The sequence below is a fragment of the Carassius auratus genome, chromosome 21, assembly GCF_003368295.1.
Source record: "Carassius auratus strain Wakin chromosome 21, ASM336829v1, whole genome shotgun sequence".
Classification (NCBI taxonomy): domain Eukaryota; kingdom Metazoa; phylum Chordata; class Actinopteri; order Cypriniformes; family Cyprinidae; genus Carassius; species Carassius auratus.
The window spans coordinates 19,505,784-19,525,482 of record NC_039263.1 but is presented as its reverse complement, the minus strand read 5'-3'; the positions used below and the strand labels follow the sequence as shown (position 1 = coordinate 19,525,482).

At 36.1% G+C, this 19,699-nt stretch overlaps 1 protein-coding gene across 10 annotated transcripts in view; it reads left to right on the top strand.

Annotated features, from left to right (window-relative positions):
* celf4 (CUGBP, Elav-like family member 4) overlaps window positions 1-19,271 on the top strand; it is a 110,570-nt gene extending 91,299 nt beyond the window's left edge. For 2 of the 10 annotated variants that reach the window (XM_026196581.1, XM_026196574.1), the window contains exons 3-14: window positions 528-576; window positions 5,297-5,425; window positions 5,693-5,772; window positions 5,861-6,001; window positions 6,185-6,323; window positions 7,310-7,462; window positions 7,902-8,012; window positions 9,902-9,964; window positions 10,119-10,199; window positions 12,038-12,181; window positions 14,159-14,355; window positions 15,564-19,271. In XM_026196581.1, coding sequence (XP_026052366.1) covers window positions 528-576; window positions 5,297-5,425; window positions 5,693-5,772; window positions 5,861-6,001; window positions 6,185-6,323; window positions 7,310-7,462; window positions 7,902-8,012; window positions 9,902-9,964; window positions 10,119-10,199; window positions 12,038-12,181; window positions 14,159-14,286 — 1,218 coding nt within the window. In that variant the 3' untranslated portion in view covers window positions 14,287-14,355; window positions 15,564-19,271. The remainder of the gene's footprint in view (window positions 1-527; window positions 577-5,296; window positions 5,426-5,692; window positions 5,773-5,860; window positions 6,002-6,184; window positions 6,324-7,309; window positions 7,463-7,901; window positions 8,013-9,901; window positions 9,965-10,118; window positions 10,200-12,037; window positions 12,182-14,158; window positions 14,356-15,563) is intronic. The other 8 variants (XM_026196576.1, XM_026196577.1, XM_026196575.1 and 5 more) reach the window with 8 other exon arrangements.
* Window positions 19,272-19,699: the final 428 nt, after the last annotated feature.

Genomic DNA, 19,699 nt, shown 5'->3' with positions numbered 1-19,699 from the left:
AAGTGATGATAATTTTTTTTTTGATGAATTGGGCATGTAAAAATAATTGATTATTTTTGAATAAACATATTTAAGCTTATTCTTTTTATTATAGTTTTTTAAAGAATTAAGGAAATAATATTTTAATAGAATAACCTTAATTCATTTTGAATTACGTACAGTGAACTTAATCTTTATTTTTTTATTAAAAAAATAAAATATATAAAAAATATATAAAATATATTTTTTATATAAATATATGAAAAAAACAATAACTGCATGACACGAAATAATGCTTTGCAAAGAATAATTTCATGATTTTGAATGAACACATTCAAGGTTTTTGTGGGCATTTCATCAGACATTATACTATCAGGCACAAATAGTACTGGAATGGACCGTATTGATACAAACTGTAAATGTGAACACTTCTCTTGAATAGTTTTTGTGCTCAATTACGAATCTAATGTCTTCTCTTGTCTTTTCCCCTCTTCTTTCTGTCTGTCCTGTCTTTTCCCCTCCCTCGTTCTTCTCTCTCTGTTGCACAGATGAACAGGCCAATCCAGGTGAAGCCAGCTGACAGTGAGAGCAGGGGAGGTAGATTTCCACTTCTCTTTTTTCTTCTTCCTTTCCTATTTCTCCCCCCACCTTCCTGTCACTCTAAATCAGTGTCACCATTACCGGTAGATGTCCCCTTCTTAAGTGTCATAGATAATGACGCACCTCGATGAGACCCGACAGTCATACAGGGCCCCAGAGGATCTTGGGCCGGCCCTCACATGCCTTACATAAGTTTGGGACACTCTTTTTGTCTGATTATTACCCTCCACTGATGTGCTGGGAGAGCTCAGTTTTGTATGGATGCTGTAGGAAAGAGTATAGTATAGTAGTTTTATAGTATTGTTGGTGTTTTATTTATGGCTTCTCAGTATTCAAATGTCACTTTTCATTATGTCATTTAAAATTAATTATTTTGAGGCAAATGGTGGTCTGACAGAGAAACACAAATTTACGGACAGAAACAATATTTATATTTATCAAAATTAAATGTTAATTTAAAGAAAACTATTTTTGATATACATTTAGTTATTTGTGACCCAGGACCACAAAACCAAGTCATTGGGGTTTATTTCTAGCAAAAGCCAAAAAATAGTGTATGAGACAAAATTATAGATTTTCTTTTATGCCAAAAATCATTAGGATATTAACTAAAGATCATGTTCCAGGAAGATATTTTGTAAATGTCCTACTGTAAATATATCCAAACTTAATTTTTGATTAGTGAAATGCATTGCTAAAAATTCATTTGGACAAATAAAAAAAATTTCAAATAGTTGTATCTGGGTTTGTGACTAGTTCTGTGGTTCAGGGTCACATTTGCATATTTTGACAATCTAGCAAAGCTAATTTCCTCCATTGGGATATACCATTAAAAAAATTATTGTATCTTTTTATATCAATTCTGACTTCTTCTTTTTTTCTCCACCGCTACATTAAAAAAATGTGAATGGTATCTCACTTTATTTTCTCTCACAAAAGCTTATAACCCACAATTTTGACTTTATTTCTAACAAATGTAATATCTTCTTTTAGAATTGTATAAACAGATTTAAAAAGATTGTGAGACAAAAAAAGTGTTTTTTAATATTTTATCCCATGGCTGAAACAAGCTTCCATAATTATCATTTTATTTTATTTTATTTTATTCAAGAATTTCAGTGACTGAGGATGTAAAAATCATCATATGAAATAATATTTTGAATAGAACGGCTATTGATAGAATAGATGTGTATATTTATGTATTTGTTTATTCATTATTTTCTTCATATCTGCTTATTGGTTCTAGGTAGCATTAAAATCACTGAGAAAAAAAATGAAGCCAGATGCTTTGAAGACCCAGAATATAGATGCTGGTTTTAGAGAAACATCAAAAGGTTCTCCAATGACTTCTTAAGAACTTAAAAAGTACCCATTATGATATCATAAGAACTTAAAAGACCTTTAAGTTCCTTAAAAATTTCTTCTATGACCTCATAACTTCAAAGGGTTTCCTGATTACATCATGTCTTAATAAGAACAAAAATATCTTAGGAAGTTCTCTTATGAGATAAAGGGGGGAAAAAAACTTTTTTCTTCTGTGACATCATAACAACATAAAAATGTCATATTAGCCTAAAATACTTATTTGTAAGTGTGTGTGTGTTCATGGGAGTGAGACTGACTTTGCATGTGTGTGTCTGTGTGTCACTAACAGACAAAGTGGAAGTATTTTGTTGAGAGAGAGAGCTCGTTTCTCCAGCGTTTTGGGTCAGATTTTCCAGATAACCAAGACTGATGGACCCCCAGAGAGAGCGAGACATACACATAAAAGAGTCTGTGTCTCCTTCACAGTCTCTCCCTTCATTTCATGCCATACGTTCCTTCCTCTAATTGAGAGTGTCTTCCTTTACTCACACTTGACAGATCAATTGTCTTCGTCGTGATGGACAGCTGAATTTATCCCCCTGTTAGCCCTGTAAAAACGCAATATATGTCCCTGCAAAGCCCTCTGATTCCTCTGGCAAAACCGAAGTGCCGTCCCCGACCGATCCATTCACTAGTCATTTAAAGTGAAACGCCAGGATGGAGAGAGAGATCTAAAGGTCAAAGTGGGAAAGACAAGGAAAGGAAGTGAGAGACACAAAGACAGAAAGAGACTTGAAGGAGAGTTAGAGAGAAGACGAGGAGGTGGGGGCTGGTCATAAGAGACAAATAAGGATGGATATCAGAGAGAATGAGAGGAAACAGTTGGAGACACGGGTTACAGACAACTAAATGAAAGACTTGTTGTTCTAAACAAAATAGCTTTTTCTGTCACGCTATTACCAGGAAATGTGCACAATGGGATCTACATGAAGGACATGTTTACAGATCAGTGACCCTTGCTGTCCCTGGAACAACAATCCTGTCAACCAATCAGAGGCCTTAACCAAACCCTGAAAAAAATCCTCAAGCCCTTAAATCAGACGACAACAGCTGGTTGATTGGAATGCTGATCCTGGAACAATGTCATGTCATTTTCAAGGTTCAAAATGATTTACGTATAAATTATTGGCAAGTTTTGTGAATCAGACTGCTGGATTTATTCATAGCCCAAAGGGAAGAAGGACTGAATTTGTTTTATTAAAAAAAAAATATATATATATATATATATATATATATATATATATATATATATATATATATATATATATATATATATATATATATATATATATATATATATATTAAATATTAATAATAATTCATGTCGTCTTCTTCACTCCCTTTCATTTGACATTTCTAATCAAAAATGTATTTTTGTTCATTATTATAGAATTTTAATTTATCCAAAAATGTGTACAATATTAATTTATTTAAAAAGTTGTATTATTTATGTTATATGATTACGCAAATTGACCTTAAATCATACAGCTTGTAGATCATTTGTCTTCACATTCATGTCCTCTCATTTTTTTATAAGCTACTACTAAATATTGTAGAAAAAAAATGGTATTGTAATTGTATCGTAGAAAGCCCTACACAGATAAACTTGAATTGAATAGAATTTTTACAAATGTAAATTATTTTTAAATCATTCAATTTGACACTTGTAAACAATTTTCACTCCATCTCATTTTGACATTTCTTACTGAGCCCAGCACATTCAAGAAATAAATAAATAAATTGTGCGCACAATTTACTAATTCGTTCTCTCGATTTATAAATAGTGTACACGAGTCAGTAAATCGAGGGAACGAATTAGTAAATCGTGCGGACGATTTATCCTACTTTTTTTCCCTGCATGCCATGTACGGAGCTCCATAATTTCTATTTGTAAAAAATGTAATTTGTTTGTTTGTTTGTTCATACTTTTGATTTGGCCTTTATTCAAATCAAATTCTGCTTGTAGTTCATGGGCCTCATTTATGAAACAGAAATATGTCACACAGAAACCATCCTTAATTTAATCGTACAATCATTTCTCAAATATGCGTACGTGTGATTCATAGAATGAACGTATAAAATTTACAGTTATATATATTTTATTTTTTAACTTTATGGTATTGATTTATCTTAAATCAAATGCAGTTTGTAGATCATTTGTCAGCACACTCACTCTTTGACTTGACATGCTGTTTGAATTTGAGCTGTTTTCGGTGGCATTCCTGTTACCTGCGTCGTGTGTGCGTGTCTCATCCTGCATACGAGCAGCGCACTTGTAAACATTCCCCACAGTGAGAGACCGGACTAGAGATTAGTCTTGTTGACTGGGCAAGGACACCCTGTCAGAGCGTGTTAGTGAGCGGCAGGCCTGGACAAACACATGAACACACATACTCATACACAGTAGTGCTCATTAATATCTCTCCTGCATCATCCATCATACACACACACATTATATATTACACATGCACAAGTTTACCTACGCAAACTGAGCTTCATTATCAAACAGAATGTTCAGTTGTTTAAAGCACGTTTCCCTATAATAATTTACGCACAATTGTTATGAGTAAGTCTTATATTTATAGTATAGTTTATTAAAAAACAATAGATATCCAGGGTATGTCACCATTTAGATGGTAAGATAAATGTGTGTGTGCATGTTTACACACTGTCATATCCAGTCCAATTCCCTTGGTGTCCTATAAATATGTGCCTTTTTTTTTTTTACTCCGTGCCTTGTCTTGAGTTTAAAACATGCCGCATTGACACTGCAATTACAGCCTAATAAAACCCTGAAACAATAGCGCTTTTGTTCCTCTCACGCTGATGTGTAATTCAATAATGTCTACATAATCTGATAAATAAACGCACAAACAATAAACAAGGACTCCTGAGGTGGCAGAATAGACTAGGCGAAAGGTTCTCCACAGATATCTCGCTCATAAACTCATTTCATTATACAGTAGCACCGACAGGCTTTTTTTCGTGCTTTTCTGGATTTAGACACAGATAATTGTATATTAGGTGGCTAAAAAGCATGAATGAATGTGTTTAAAGAGCTTCTGTTCATTTGAATTAGTTTGTTTGCACTGTAGCAATGGTGACTTTTAATTTTACGGTTCTCATCGACCGCATGCTTGTTTATTTTGAGCATTATTATCGGATTCAGTCGTCTTTAATAATAAAACACTCGTTTTTTGCAAATAGTAAGGAAAATGCAAACAGCATATAAAATATAGTAGACCGAGAAAAAAAGAGGCGGTGTGGATGAAATGAGCAGCAATAAAAGACAGCAGACAGATGTTGTTGTCCTGTGTACTAGTCTGTAACAACTTCTCTGTGTTTGTTTCAGAAGACAGAAAACTTTTCGTTGGCATGCTGAATAAGCAGCAATGTGAGGACGACGTGCGGCGCCTTTTTGAGTCCTTCGGGAGCATAGAGGAGTGCACCATCCTCAGAGGTCCTGATGGAAACAGCAAAGGTTATTGGCTTCAGTCTGTTTGTCTAAAATGATTGAAGTTTGCTGATTATACATAATATAATATATATTATAAAAAATAATTCATGGCTTCTTGTCCGAGGGGCCAGTTAGAGGGTCATCTTACCTGTGTTCTCTCAGCATTTTCTTTTTTTTTTTTACTTTTTTTCATTTTGCTGAAACTCAAAAAAATAAGATGTGGAGGCCTAGAAATGTCTATAAATGTCAAAGAGAGTGTTTTTGACAGTTTTTTCCCCTCTCTCTCTTCAGGTTGTGCGTTTGTGAAGTATTCCACTCATGCAGAAGCTCAGGCCGCTATTAGTGCTTTACACGGCAGCCAAACCATGCCTGTGAGTGCCAGCACATGTGATCATGCACTTTTGTATCATTAGCACAAAGGATCCTCATTTTGTGTGTGTGTGTGTGTGTGTGTTTCAGGGCGCTTCTTCCAGCCTGGTGGTGAAGTTTGCAGACACAGATAAGGAACGGACCATTCGACGCATGCAGCAGATGGCCGGTCAGATGGGCATCTTCAATCCGATGGCCCTGCAGTTTGGAGCGTACGGTGCCTATGCACAGGCAAGAGCTCTCTCACTCTCTCATTACGCACTATCCCCAACAAAACTGCACCGTCTCAGTGGAAAAATCTGTCGACTCTAAAGTCTTGATTATACACAGTGCTCCATGCATTATGTGATTATGTTGTCTTGGCATGGTATTATATGCGTATATTTGAAGTGGTGTGTGTGTGTGGGCCATCAGGTTCAGCAGCAGGCAGCACTGATGGCATCAGTGGGTCAGGGAGGATATCTCAGCCCTATGGCAGCTTTTGCTGCCGCACAGATGCAACACATGGCCACCATCAACGGCCTCCCAGGGGCTCCCATGACCCCAACATCAGGTGAGGAAACACACACACACATATGCAGACATTCCCAGACAGTAGGGGTTTCAGCTTTTAAGTCTTTTAATTATTCATGGCTATCATTTTTGCTCCCCCCACCACCCCATCTCATAGATGGTTTATAAGAACATGACCTATAAACCTTTTATTATTAATAATGAATTGCTTCATTATTTATTTTAATATTTATACTTCATTGTTAATTGTGTAGAAGCCTGTTAAAGAACCATGTTTGCACCTGTTATAGGTGTGTGTGTGTGTGTGTGTGTGTGTGTGTGTGTATATATATATATATATATATATATATATATATATATATATATATATATATATACATACACACATACACATACACACACACACACACACACAATAAGCATTTAATAGTTAATAAAATTAACATTGGTACCTACATTAGCTAAGAGTGATACACACACACACACACACACAATATGCATTTAATAGTTAATAAAATTAACATTGGTACCTACATTAGCTAAGAGTGATACTTAAAATACATTATTTTAAAATCAAAAGTTGTATCTTTCATTATTAAATAGAACTGAACTTACATGAATAACGAACATGTATATTTATTAATCATTAATGTTAATAATACGAATAAATACTGTAGTAAATGTATTGGTTATTTAGGGCATTAACAAATATTAACTAATGAGACCTTACTGTAGTGTTATTTTGTATTTATTTGTATTCATTTAATATATAATAAGAGAAATTAAAATGGTAATTGTAAGATGTAAATGTAAGTCGTTTTTTGTTTGTTTGTTTTTATTTAAAATGTAAATGTAAAATGCAAAAGCCAATTTAGAGAAAACTTTCAAATAAAAATATTTAAGGTTTGTTTACGCATTGCTTTTTACTAAAGAATGATGTTAATTTAGAATATAAAAAAAGGCCATCAAATCCAAATGGATTCCAATATTCCAAATATGCGCTCTTCTCCTTGGCCCCGCCCCCAGGTGGAAGCACACCCCCTGGCATCACGGCTCCCACGGTGACCAGCATTCCATCTCCAATTAGTGTCAACGGTTTCACAGGGCTGCCTCCTCCTCAGGCCAATGGCCAGGCCCCAGCGGAGGCCATGTTTACCAATGGAATCCATCCTTACCCAGGTACTTCACGCTCTCATTCACAGATACACAGCAGAAACATGGCAGATTTGAACCTTAAAATCTATCTAAAAACTTTATGGTTACTTTTTTAACAGTAATATACAGGACTAATAATATACACTTATAATAGACAGTAACATATGAATGTTGTCATCCTATTTTGACAATAAATGTCAGTATTTCTTGCAGTATAATCAAATGTTGTTTGTGCATAAAGCATTGTATATTGTGCACTATTTACTTGTGTGTTTAAGAATAGAAGTGATCTTCTACTTGAGTCAGCAGTCTTTTATTAAACACTAAAGCATGGGATTAAACATGTTTCCGTGTTTGGAAATGCCAGAGGTTGGCTGTTAGCTGTCACAGTGCGAGTCTGTGTGTGTTATCAAGTGGTTTTCACATCCAGTGCCACAAAGAAAAGCAAATGCCTGTATCCCAGTTTTGCAGGAAGTGGTGTTTAGGGAAGACTCGGAGAAGGGCGGCCTGGGCGTGGCACAGAGAAGTTGTTTTGGGGTTCAGGGAAGCTGCTTCCTGTCGTCTCTCTCAGAAGGTATAGAACTCCCTCAGACGTTAGTGTCGTGCAGTGTTGTTTTACTGTGTGTGTGTGTGTCTGTGTGTGTATGTTTATGTATACATTATATGGTAGACAGAGCGAGTGACGAGAAAGACGTGAGTAGTTTCTTTGTGTTTGTTTGGTGTCGTCAGCTTTGTAGAGTGATATCGTTGTTGTTGTAGTGTGGCTATAGTTATATGTGCATGCATTGTATTTGGCAGATGCTTTTATTTAAAGCTCAAGGGCAAGGGGTTATGCTCACACCTTCTGGAGTTCAATCCTATAGGCTTTTGTTTAGCAGCCCTGTACTTAACAGTGTCCATTAGGATACACAACAACCATCATTGAACCGAGTCAAGTCATGTTATACAATACAGATCGTGTCAAAGCTTCACAGTAAAAAAGGTGCTGTCGTTGCAGAATTGATCAGTTATGAGACAAATATTTGCTATAAGCAGCTCTACAGAAGACAATAGTGTTCAACTCAAGTCAGTTCAGTATTGATTCAGTTAAGTTCAATAACAGTTTCAGTTTGCAAAATGTCTAAATTGTATAGATTTATATGCTGGTCTACAGTAGGCAGTGTTGCCATTATTCGGCTCAGTTAAAATCTTCTTTGCATCCAACAAATAATTAACATTTATTTTTATTATATGTATATTAATACACACACACACACACACACACACACACACACACACACACACACACACATATATATATATATATATATATATATATATATATATATATATATATATATACTCCAATTTGCTACATTAGTTTTTTTCTTCACAGAGTTTTGGAAAAAAAAATTAAAATACAATCAAATCAATGTTAAGTCTTGCTTACATTGAAATGTACAAATAATTAATGCATGTTTTGTGTACTGTTTTTCACTAACTGAATCATGACATTTACATAGTTGTCATTTATATACACTAACATTACAATACATATATTAACATTATTGTTTACGGAATAGTATAACAATGTCTATATAACATTATAAATTATTTTAACATTTTAATTATATTATCTTAAAATTTGTGTTCAAAAATATCTGCCTAACAAGACCAACACTGTAACATTATATTAATATTAATACTGAAGTTCTCTAAAGTCATTTTCATGATCAATACCATTGATAACTAAAATGATGGCACTAATTACATTTAAAACAAAACGAGAGTTCAAGGTGTAATACAAGATATTTGAAAGCTGCATTGCTTTCAGTTCCTCAGGTAAGCAGTCTGATACATCATCCATGGCAATTCTATAACAAATATTAGGAAATATGACATCTGTGACCAAGTATTGCAGAAAGGCATTGTAATTTCCAGTGTAATTCACTGAAAATCTAGGCCACCTTCGTTTTCTCTTATGTGCATACAGGTTTGGAATAACATGAGGGTGAGTAAATTATGACAGGATGTTCATATTGGGCTGAATTCTCCCAGCATTTAAGTGAAATGTTCCTCAAATGAGCTCCAAACACCCAATCCTGAGTGTGGATGCTGCCGTGTTTATCGTGTTAGTGTTTTAGCAGCGTTAAGTGTGTATCGGTGTTTAGAACAGAGCGTTGCGGGCTGGGCCTGAATTGGCTTTATTACTGTGAAAGCTCTCAGCTGATTGATGTGCCGTGTAGAGCCATAGATCTATATTGTTCTCCGTACACTCTCCGGCTGTCTTTCCAACTCTCGGGCAGCGGGGAAGCTTGGCAGGGCCCAGTGCGAGCGCCACGGCTTAATTGTTTGGGGGTGAACGGTGAGGGGGAGGGAAGTGAGGTAAGCTCATTCCTGGCGCACAGCTCTGCCCGAACACACTCAAACGCACTCAGTGACCCTGGCTGTGTCTGTAATGCTCTCGTCTCTCTCTTTCCGCAGCTCAGAGTCCCACTGCAGCAGACCCCCTACAGCAGGCCTATGCCGGAGTCCAACAATATGCAGGTCTGTCACTCAAAAGGAGGCTGTTTGTCACTCTCCTGGTTCCGAGTTAATAAAAAGTGCATGTGCTGTGTCTACGTGTGCTGGAATAAGAGGTGTGAATTGTGTGTGTGTGTGTTATCTGACACATTGGCGCGTGTGTGTGTGTGTGTCTCAGCAGCCTTCCCCGCTGCATATGGACAGATCAGCCAGGCCTTTCCCCAGCCGCCTCCCATCATCCCTCAGCAACAGAGAGAAGGTGAGTCTGTCGCATCCAGATAGGTCACCTGTAAGAGTGAAGGATTCAGATCGGGCACTCTGTGTGACATTTTCCATAAATTGTCTTTTCATTGATGTCCTATAAAAATTTTGCTTTTATACATCGATTGTGCTGTATGCAGCAGTTACGCTGCCATTTAAAAGTTAATGGTTAGTAAGATTTAGAAAGGACGCTTTAAATTAATCAAAAGTGACAGTAAAGACATTTACAATGTTACAAAAGATTTCTGTTCTTTTGAACTTTTTATGCAATGTAAAAAAAAATATACATATATATATATATATATATATATATATATATATATATATATATATATATATATATATATATTCATACAAATATTCTTCAACTGTCTTCATTAATAATAGCATTGATAAGAATAATAAATGTTTCTTAAGCAGCAAATTGATAGAATGATTTCTGAAGGATACTGAAAACTGAAGTAATGGCTGCTGAAAATGCAGCTTTTCATCACAGGAATTAATTACATTTTTATAATTTATTCAAACAGACACCCGTTATTATACCCTTAAAATAAAAATAAACAGCTATTGATTACCACAGACAATTTTTTTTCGATCTGATAGTAAATACTGTAGACTCCAAATGAAAGCAGTGAAGAGTTCAACAAACCCTTTCAAGATTGACGGCCTGTCAGAGATCAACAGACATTAAGGAAATAACTTAGAATGATCCTTTAAATTAAATTTGGTGTTCTTGGTTTACTTTGTGAAACATTAAACGCAAGATTGTGGATTCGTCTCCCTCCAGTGGCTGCTATTGTAAACTATACTGAAAGATCACCAACAAACCAAACAATTTGATGCTCCGGATGAAAGTTACTGTACTCTTGCTTTACAAAAAAGATGACTGCTATGCAAATGTCAGAACCCCATGTGCATGATTAGTTAACGGGGAATGCAGATATAGAGAAAGTTTGCCTTTTGTGATTCTCAAGATCTGTTATGCATTTAATGTTATAATGTTGGTTTATTAGAAATTGATGTACAAAGGTTCCATTTGAGTAATGGACAAAACCAGTTTATATTTATTTAGTATATAATTTTTTGTTACTGTAGTTGTTGGTTTCAACAAGCTTGACAAATGATGCATATAAAAGTAAATAAAAAATGTAATATACTACAAAAAGCATACAAAATAAATACAATGCCAGTTACATTTTATTAGTATTGCTAGTGTCTATGCTGCCGTCATTCCCATTGGATTGTGGGCTGTGTTGCATGATGGGCCTTATATAAGTCCCAAGAAAAAAAAAAGCCTTTGCAATTGGAGTAAGTGCCGTGATTTGATGAAAAAGCTCAAGGTCATTCAGCAGAGGAGATCATAATGACCATGATCCGTGAACTATAATCATTTCAACCGAGATGTTTGTCCTTTCTCCATATAGAAATGTGAAGAATCCCCAATCTCCAGTAACTTATTGTAAACTGGTTTCGCCTATACAGCACTCTTTGGTCAAGCACTAATCTAAAACAAATCTTTTCAGGAGTGCCTGAAGAACCTGGAAGTGTCACCGCTGAGTATTTATTTTGTACGGTTAATTCATCTATACAACTTAAGGAGAGAATTGCTACTTTCAGATTCCAGGGGAACTGTTCAATAAAGTTTCTACTCCGGCAAGCCAAGTCTAATTTCACCAGTTGTGTCTTTGTTTTGCCCTCCATCTCTTTTTATTCCTCTCATTTCCACCTATTCTTTCTGTGCTATCTGCTCTCTTCCTCTCCCGTCTAACCGCCTCTCTAATCTTCTTTATCCCACAATCCTTCTTGTCTTTCTCTCTCTTTCTCTGTCTCCAGGGCCAGAGGGCTGTAACCTGTTTATTTATCACCTCCCTCAGGAGTTTGGGGACGGCGAGCTGATGCAGATGTTCCTGCCTTTCGGTAATGTCATCTCCTCCAAAGTGTTTGTGGATCGGGCGACAAACCAAAGTAAATGCTTTGGTGGGTAAAAATGATAAGACACCTGTGAAGATTATTCTCATTCCTACTCACACTATTAACATTTTTACCTCATTTCTCTACCACAGCGACGCTTTCGATTGAAGCCGGGTGCGCACTGTGTGGTTTTTGCTACAAAACGTTTGTCGGGCTAAATTAAGTTTTAGATCACTTTTTATTTAACACGTTCATCGGTAAGCAACTTTTACAATGAATCATAGCATGTTTTCCGGTGTCTGAAAAGCAATAACGGTCCTCTAAAACGTGGATGTGAGCTTGTGACAATTAAATATCTTATGATATATTATCATTGTAAACAGACTATCAAAAAAAACTAAAGTTGCAAATCAATTTGTGAAGTTTGGGGGTTTTAAGTTTGGATTTATGTTATTACTTCGGTTTCGTGTAAATGCCAAAGTCAGAGCAAACCCTGGAGACTTGGTCAAAGTCGTAGATAATATGCATATTTTACACCTAAAATGTTTCATCATCCAGTCTGAGATGCAACAGGACAGGACAAAAAAAACCACACAGTGTTCACCTGGCTTGAGACAGGATAAAAGAATGAATGGGAAATTAAAGGAAAAAAGAAGAGGATGTAGTGTAGCATCTTTATGGGCACCAGGCTGTAGGGGGAAACCGCAGAAGCGTGTTCACGTGTCCTGCTCGTGACTGATGTGAACCTCTATATTTTAATTAGCGCTATCTGCAGCTTCACTGGCTCCTTGACTTATCAGAGGCATCCCATGCATGAACAAACACAACGCTATTCGATTTCAACTTAATATAAACGCAGTTAGCGGGAGGTGTTTCAGAGACTCAGACGTGATGATTTAAAATGCTGAGCCAGCTGAAATGAGCACAATACCTCAAGACAGAACAGCCGAGAGAGAGGGAGAAAATAGATGAGAAAATGAGAGCAAATCATTTGCGTTGAAATGTTTGTGTGTTAAATTGCAGAATTCGGCTGTCATTTGCTAAGATTTGAAGAACAGGTTTTGTTTACCAGAATAACTACAAAACGATATAAATTGTAAACAATAATAAATAATGCATTTTTGTAGTAATTCAGGCTAACTTTTTAATGAAGTAGCTACACTACAAATTACAAACGAACCCCCATAAAATCAAAATGACAGTTTTAAAAAGCTATCGCACTTTCTACGAACCTTTCTACGAATTTCTTTTTAAATAGGAAATACATCAACAATTTCATGTGGTTATTAAAAACCAGCTTATGATTGGGAAAACTATGCTGTTTTGAAAATGTAGTTACGTAGCGACATTATTTGTAGCTCATATATTCAATTATGTATTTGTTAAAAATAATAATTACTATAAATAATTAAATTTTTTAAACTTTAGTACCAGCAGCAGAGACATTTTTAACAACAGCTTATGACTGGAAAAACTATACTAAGTTGACAACAGCTAAACTATTTTTACTCTACAAAAAATGTAGTTAAATTAGTAGCGTCACTATTTGTGCTTCCCAGTGCAGTTGCTCGCACAGTACAAATTTTAAGACATTAGACTATCTTAAAATTAGCAGGTTAATTATTTGCAGTTTTCTGTTCTCTGCACATCATTAAAAAGGCGTTCTGGCTAACTGCCTCAAGCTAATGCTAGGAGCGACTGGATATTGTGTATTAGGTTGTGCATGTTCTCTGTGCTTCTGATTATTGTGTATAAAATGTATGCTGTTGTACTGTATTGATTGAATTTGTGCATATATGTTGGATGTTAAAAATGTGTTAAATATGTGTCACGATGAGTAAAGTAAACTTGTTTGATACCCTCCCTCCCTTCATTTCACGCTCACCTCATTCTCTGTCATAAACTCATTTCTGGCCTCATTTCTCACAACATCTTCCCACAATCCTATCTAACGTCCATCTGTCCATCGCATTACCTTCTCATCCATCTGGTGCTAACCTGTCGTCCTCTCTCTGTCTCCATCTTTCTCCCTTCGTTCTTCAGGATTTGTGAGCTTTGATAACCCGGGCAGCGCTCAGGCCGCCATCCAGTCCATGAACGGCTTTCAGATTGGCATGAAGAGACTCAAAGTGCAGCTGAAGAGGCCAAAGGATGCCAACCGCCCATATTAGCCCCGTCCCTCCCCCCAGCCACCCCTGACCCTGGGGGTGAAGGCCGCCGCTGCGCACAGGGAACGATAGGTTAGCCATATCACCTTGGAGCCAAAAGATACAAATATACACACATACTATGTGACTATTTGCCTAAAATGGCTTGTGCTGTTTCATGTTGACAGAATATGATATTAAATAGGACTCCTTCCTTCTTTAGTCGGGGGAAGGGCTGTGACGGAGGGAGAAAGATTAGTCATTTCCATGTATCTCAGATCATCTCACATATCCTCATCTAAATGAAGATGGAAAATCAATGCGTGTCATTAATTTACCCTGCTGATGCCTTTTAACTGGGCCAGGTTATTACCTACTTACACAGCTAGTGAGGCATCTCCCACAGTACGGCTCCTGCACATCTCAGCACTGACCTCATACATTAAACCCTTTTCTAGATACACTGCAAAAATCATTTTGCTTATCAGTATTTCTGTTGTTTTACAGCAAAACATAGCTAAACATCATTATAACAATATAAAAAATCTAAACTTCAGACAGTCTAAATTTAAGACTAAAGATTTATTTGTATTAATATATATATTGAGTTTATTTGTAAAAACAGAGAACTCTACATATATCTTTGGTGACATACCAAAATAAATTACACACACACATATATATATATATATATATATATATATATATATGTGTGTGTGTGTGTGTGTGTGTGTGTGTGTGTGTATTTATGTATGAATGCATGCATGTATGTATGTATGTCTGTGTGTGTGTTTTTGTTGAATAGCTTGATTAATACAAATAATTTTTATTTATTGCCTAATTTCCCAGAAGAGGAAAAAAACTGTATATTATAGAATTATGTGAATAATATTATAATTATTTGTATTAATAATTAAAATAAGCAATAATTAATAAAACATTATGTATAGTAGCTATCATTTAACAATAATTTTGTAATTATTATAATTATTATTATAATTTAAAACATTGTAAAAAAAGAATGTAAAAATGTTTGTCAAATGTTTAATACACCAGCAACAGATGGACTAAGCTAAAAAGCATGGATTAAAAGCCACAAGTGGTCTTTAAAGTCACAGTGAAACAGCACATCACCAGACAAGTGTAATGTTTTCACCAGGAGATCCAGTTATGACAGTGTGATTAAACATTACAATGTCAAACAAATGAATTAACAAATTAAAATCACATGCTGACTAGATGGGATGAATTTTCATTTCATACCTTTAAATGCTTTCGTTCTTTTTGTGTTTCCTTCCTAGGTTTTGTAGAGCTGGAACACATGTTGATAACATGCCAAATGTATTTGAAAACACAACAGACCAAGATCATCGGGGCTGGGGATACAGTAGAACTGAAGCGGGACATGTGGAGGACGTAGCCGCGTGATATACCACCACCACCACCACCAGGCTCAATGGACCTTTCTGGACTTCAGTGTTTAACTCAGGGGAGCCACGGTGTTACTGGACCATACCGTACTCCCTTCTCCGAACCCCCGAGCCCTTATTTTACAGGACCACAGGACACACTACTGAAGACCAACACAAAAAATATATATATTTAAAAAGAAAAAGAAAAAGAAAAACAATCCAAGCCCTCAAAAGGCTTTGAATCTATGAATAAGTAGTATGGAAAAAACACTTTTTAAAACGAAGATAGACTTTTAGATGGGAATCATGTAATATTGAACATCTTTGGGAAAACTTTTTAAAGAGCTGTTTTAGAAACCAACAAAATGGATAAAAAAAGAACAAAAACTTGAAAGACAGAACTTTTTGGAGGGCAAGAACTTGCTTCAATTCGGGATGGCCAACTTTTTTCTTGGAGTGCCTGTCCGTTTCCAGGGGCAATGGCTGCCACAAACTGCAGCCTCCGTCCGCTGGGAGACTTACCTGTCATTCCTTAGTTGTGTAGGGACCAAATGACCAAACCTTTTTATCACAAATGAAACAGAAAAAAAAGAAGAAAAAAAAAGACTCGTACATGTAACATAATTGGACCACTGCATCTCTTGCTGTGCCAATCGGTTTAAGAGTTGTATAAAAAAAATTGAGAAAAAAGCAAAAAAAAAAAAAAAAAAAAGAAGAAGAAGAGGACACAGTATATGTATAAAAAGACCATATATGACTATATGCATAAATGCATACATATAGATTGCTGATATGCTTTTGAATACTGGCAGAACTATTTCCGATGGCCCGTTGAGGCCGCTCACTTCGCTAGTTTACAATTACTGCTCAAAATGAAGAATATTTATTTTTATTTCTCTTCTAGTTTTTCTCTGTGGTGAGAGAAAGGGTGCATGGGAAGGGTTGTCCAATAATGCAGCCTTACCTTTTCTAAATATGTCCTGACCTTGTAGTTAAGAGACCATCTTAAAGAGGTTTGAGATAAACAATCCTGTTTATATATACCGTACATACAATATGTGTATAGCAGACGTTCAAGCAATATGTATTCATATTTATGCACCTGTACAGCATATATATGGATACATACGATATTAATCCCAAAACTCATATATGTATTTATATGCATATATTTTCTATGTGTGTATAGAAACCGGCTATTCAATATGTAGAGCTGTAATTTTTTTTTTTTTTAGATTTAAGATGGAGTTCGAAACCACCTGTCTGCTTTGGACTTTTACCACTGGGAATAATCTCAAATCGGCAGCTGCAATCTGCAGGCATTCCTCTCGATCCGATATCCGATATTCCTTATCCGCCAACAAACACACACACAAGGGTAGGAAAACGAATTCCGTTTGTGTATATATGTGTATATACTACTTACAAATGCAAAAAGGCCTCCTCTCGTAAGAGAGTTTAAAGAGAATCAGGATCATTATGAAATAGAACAGAATGCGGACATATCTGCCTCCCGCCTCTGCAAACATTCGCAAACAAACAACGTTTTCATTCGATCCGAGCGCTGGCTTTAAAAACGAACGCCTGGCGGTTTTTCTAACCTCGATCGCCTTGTTCGCGCATGCGCCGTCAAATCGTCAGCAGTGCGTCCGTGCACCTGGCAGCACTGTGCTACGACACCGCTAGCAGCCATTCATTATTATTATGATGTCAAAACAACAGAAACACTCTTCTTCTTTACAAATAAAAAAAATTAAAAAGAAACAAAAATAAAAGTACTATAGCTACAGCTAACAGCTAAGCCTTCAAATATCTGTTGACAAACATGACAAACCTGTGCAGCTTGCCACCGCCATTTACCGATTTACACCCACTCGACGTTTTGCTTACGGTTACAATGAAGTGGGCATTATGTACGTTTTGCACAATTGTCAGAATCCGCATCACATTGCGTGTTTACATGTGCTGCTTCAGCGTTCAGACTGATTCGAGAGGAGTTTTCCCGCGCGCGGGTGTTGAGGATGGAACGCCAGTATTTGAAATTCTTGTCGCAGATTAAGGACTTTAGCGATTTTTAATTATGGTTTGCAACTGACATATTATAAAAGATGGCACTATTGTAAATATATGATAATTCCAGAGCTTGTTAATTGGCTTTACCAAGGAGTAAAGCGTCTGTACAGTGGGGTGGGGGGAGCAGTAGTTAGTTCACCTCATTTCGAAAGGGAATTCAGTTCTGAATCGACGCGTCTTCAGAAGGGTTCCGAGAATGTTGTATTTTGCCTTCTAGATCTTTCCGACACATGATCATTCAGGTATTCAAGGATCTTTTGCAAGGATATGCATTCAGTCTGTTGGATTTCAGTATCACCTGTCTTTCTCTCCCTTTCGGTCTTTTTCATCATCTTCCTTCCTGTTTCAGCTGCAACTGTTTACATAGCAAACTGGAAATGTAGAGTTGACAAAACCGACAAGACAGAACAGACATTTTATTATAAATATATACAAGTATATACATGATCTACTGAATATACTGTAAATGTCTCTATCTCTCTCTCTCTTTTGCTCTGTTCCTCTGTATATAAGTTTGCATATTTTATAGTCTTTTACTTCTATCTAGGAGTAGGCCTACTGGATGACTAAGAAAATTTAAAGACAAAAAAATGAAACACTGAAGTAAAGCAGGTAAACTCTAGTCTTTAGAGATGCAGTATGGTTGTAAGGTATTTAATTGTGGAACATAAGAAGAGCCAGATTTGATCCGAACATTGTTACTTTCAAAACTGTTTAGTAAATTGCCTATTTATGTATTAACTTGTTAATTTTTCAAATGTCATTTGTTAAATTATTTTTTTTTTTCAGTTTAAAATGCTAATATATGTACTTTTATCATTTCAACGGTTGTAATTTTTATGTTGTTTAATGTAACAGCACCGAATATCATTTTGTCATTTCAATTATGCTTTTTTAAAAATATATTTTTGACATGTTTTTGTATTGTGAGACACAATGGAACAATGCAACTGGCAGAATCAGGGTAATCCTTTATGGAGAATGTAGAACTCTTGAAGGACTGGTGTCAAAAGTTTTTGCTGCACCTCTTAGAACTGTCTGCTGTTTTCTTCTGTTCTGCGATTCCATGCATCTGTCAGAACTCCGATTTGCTTCACTGCTTTTTCAAACGCTGAAAAAAAAAAAAAAAAAAAAAGGAAGAAAAACTGCACTAATCCATCAGACTCTCAGCAACTCTGGTTTTATAGCCATTCTTCATTAGCACTAACGGTCTTCAACTCATGAGGAAAAGTCCGAACTTACAGAAACAATGCAGTAAAATGGGGTTAACAAAAAAAAAAAAAAAAGATTTTCAGACATTTTGAGCACAGTTGAGCGTGCTGGGTGGTATCTGTGGATTTTTGCCAAGCCTATCACAATGAGATTGAGCTGTATTAGCAGTCGGAGTGCTGCCGCAGCTTCTGCCCTGTTCTCAACTCCACGTTTCTCTGGTCCCTGGACTCTCTTTTGTAATTTTACTGAATGACGCGTTTCCGCTTAAGCCCAGTAATAAAGCACAGTGTAGAATAAAGCAGCATTATGCTTGTCCCGTTTCCTGCTGTATGTCTATACAAGCCTTTTACAAGTTGTTTTTATCTCTTTCTCTCTTTTTATGGATTTGTGGCACGACTGATGTACTCCGAAACCACTTCAAAGGTGGAGGGTTTACAAGCACACACACACGGGCGCCTCTCTGAAACTTTCCTTACAACACTATAGATCAAATTAGACCCAATAGCCCTGGAGCAATGTTTGGTTGAATCCCATTGCATATACCGATGCTCCCAGATCGAGCTTGAAGTATCAAAGCATATATGCAGTGTATATTGGAAAAGCAGGGGAATAGGAAAGTGAGGGGACACATTAAAAAAAAAAAAATCATGCTACACCCCCTGTGGAAATTTTTTTTTTTGTTAATATATGCAGAAAATTCAATGACTCATGAATATTGTGGAAAACAGTGCTGACTAGAA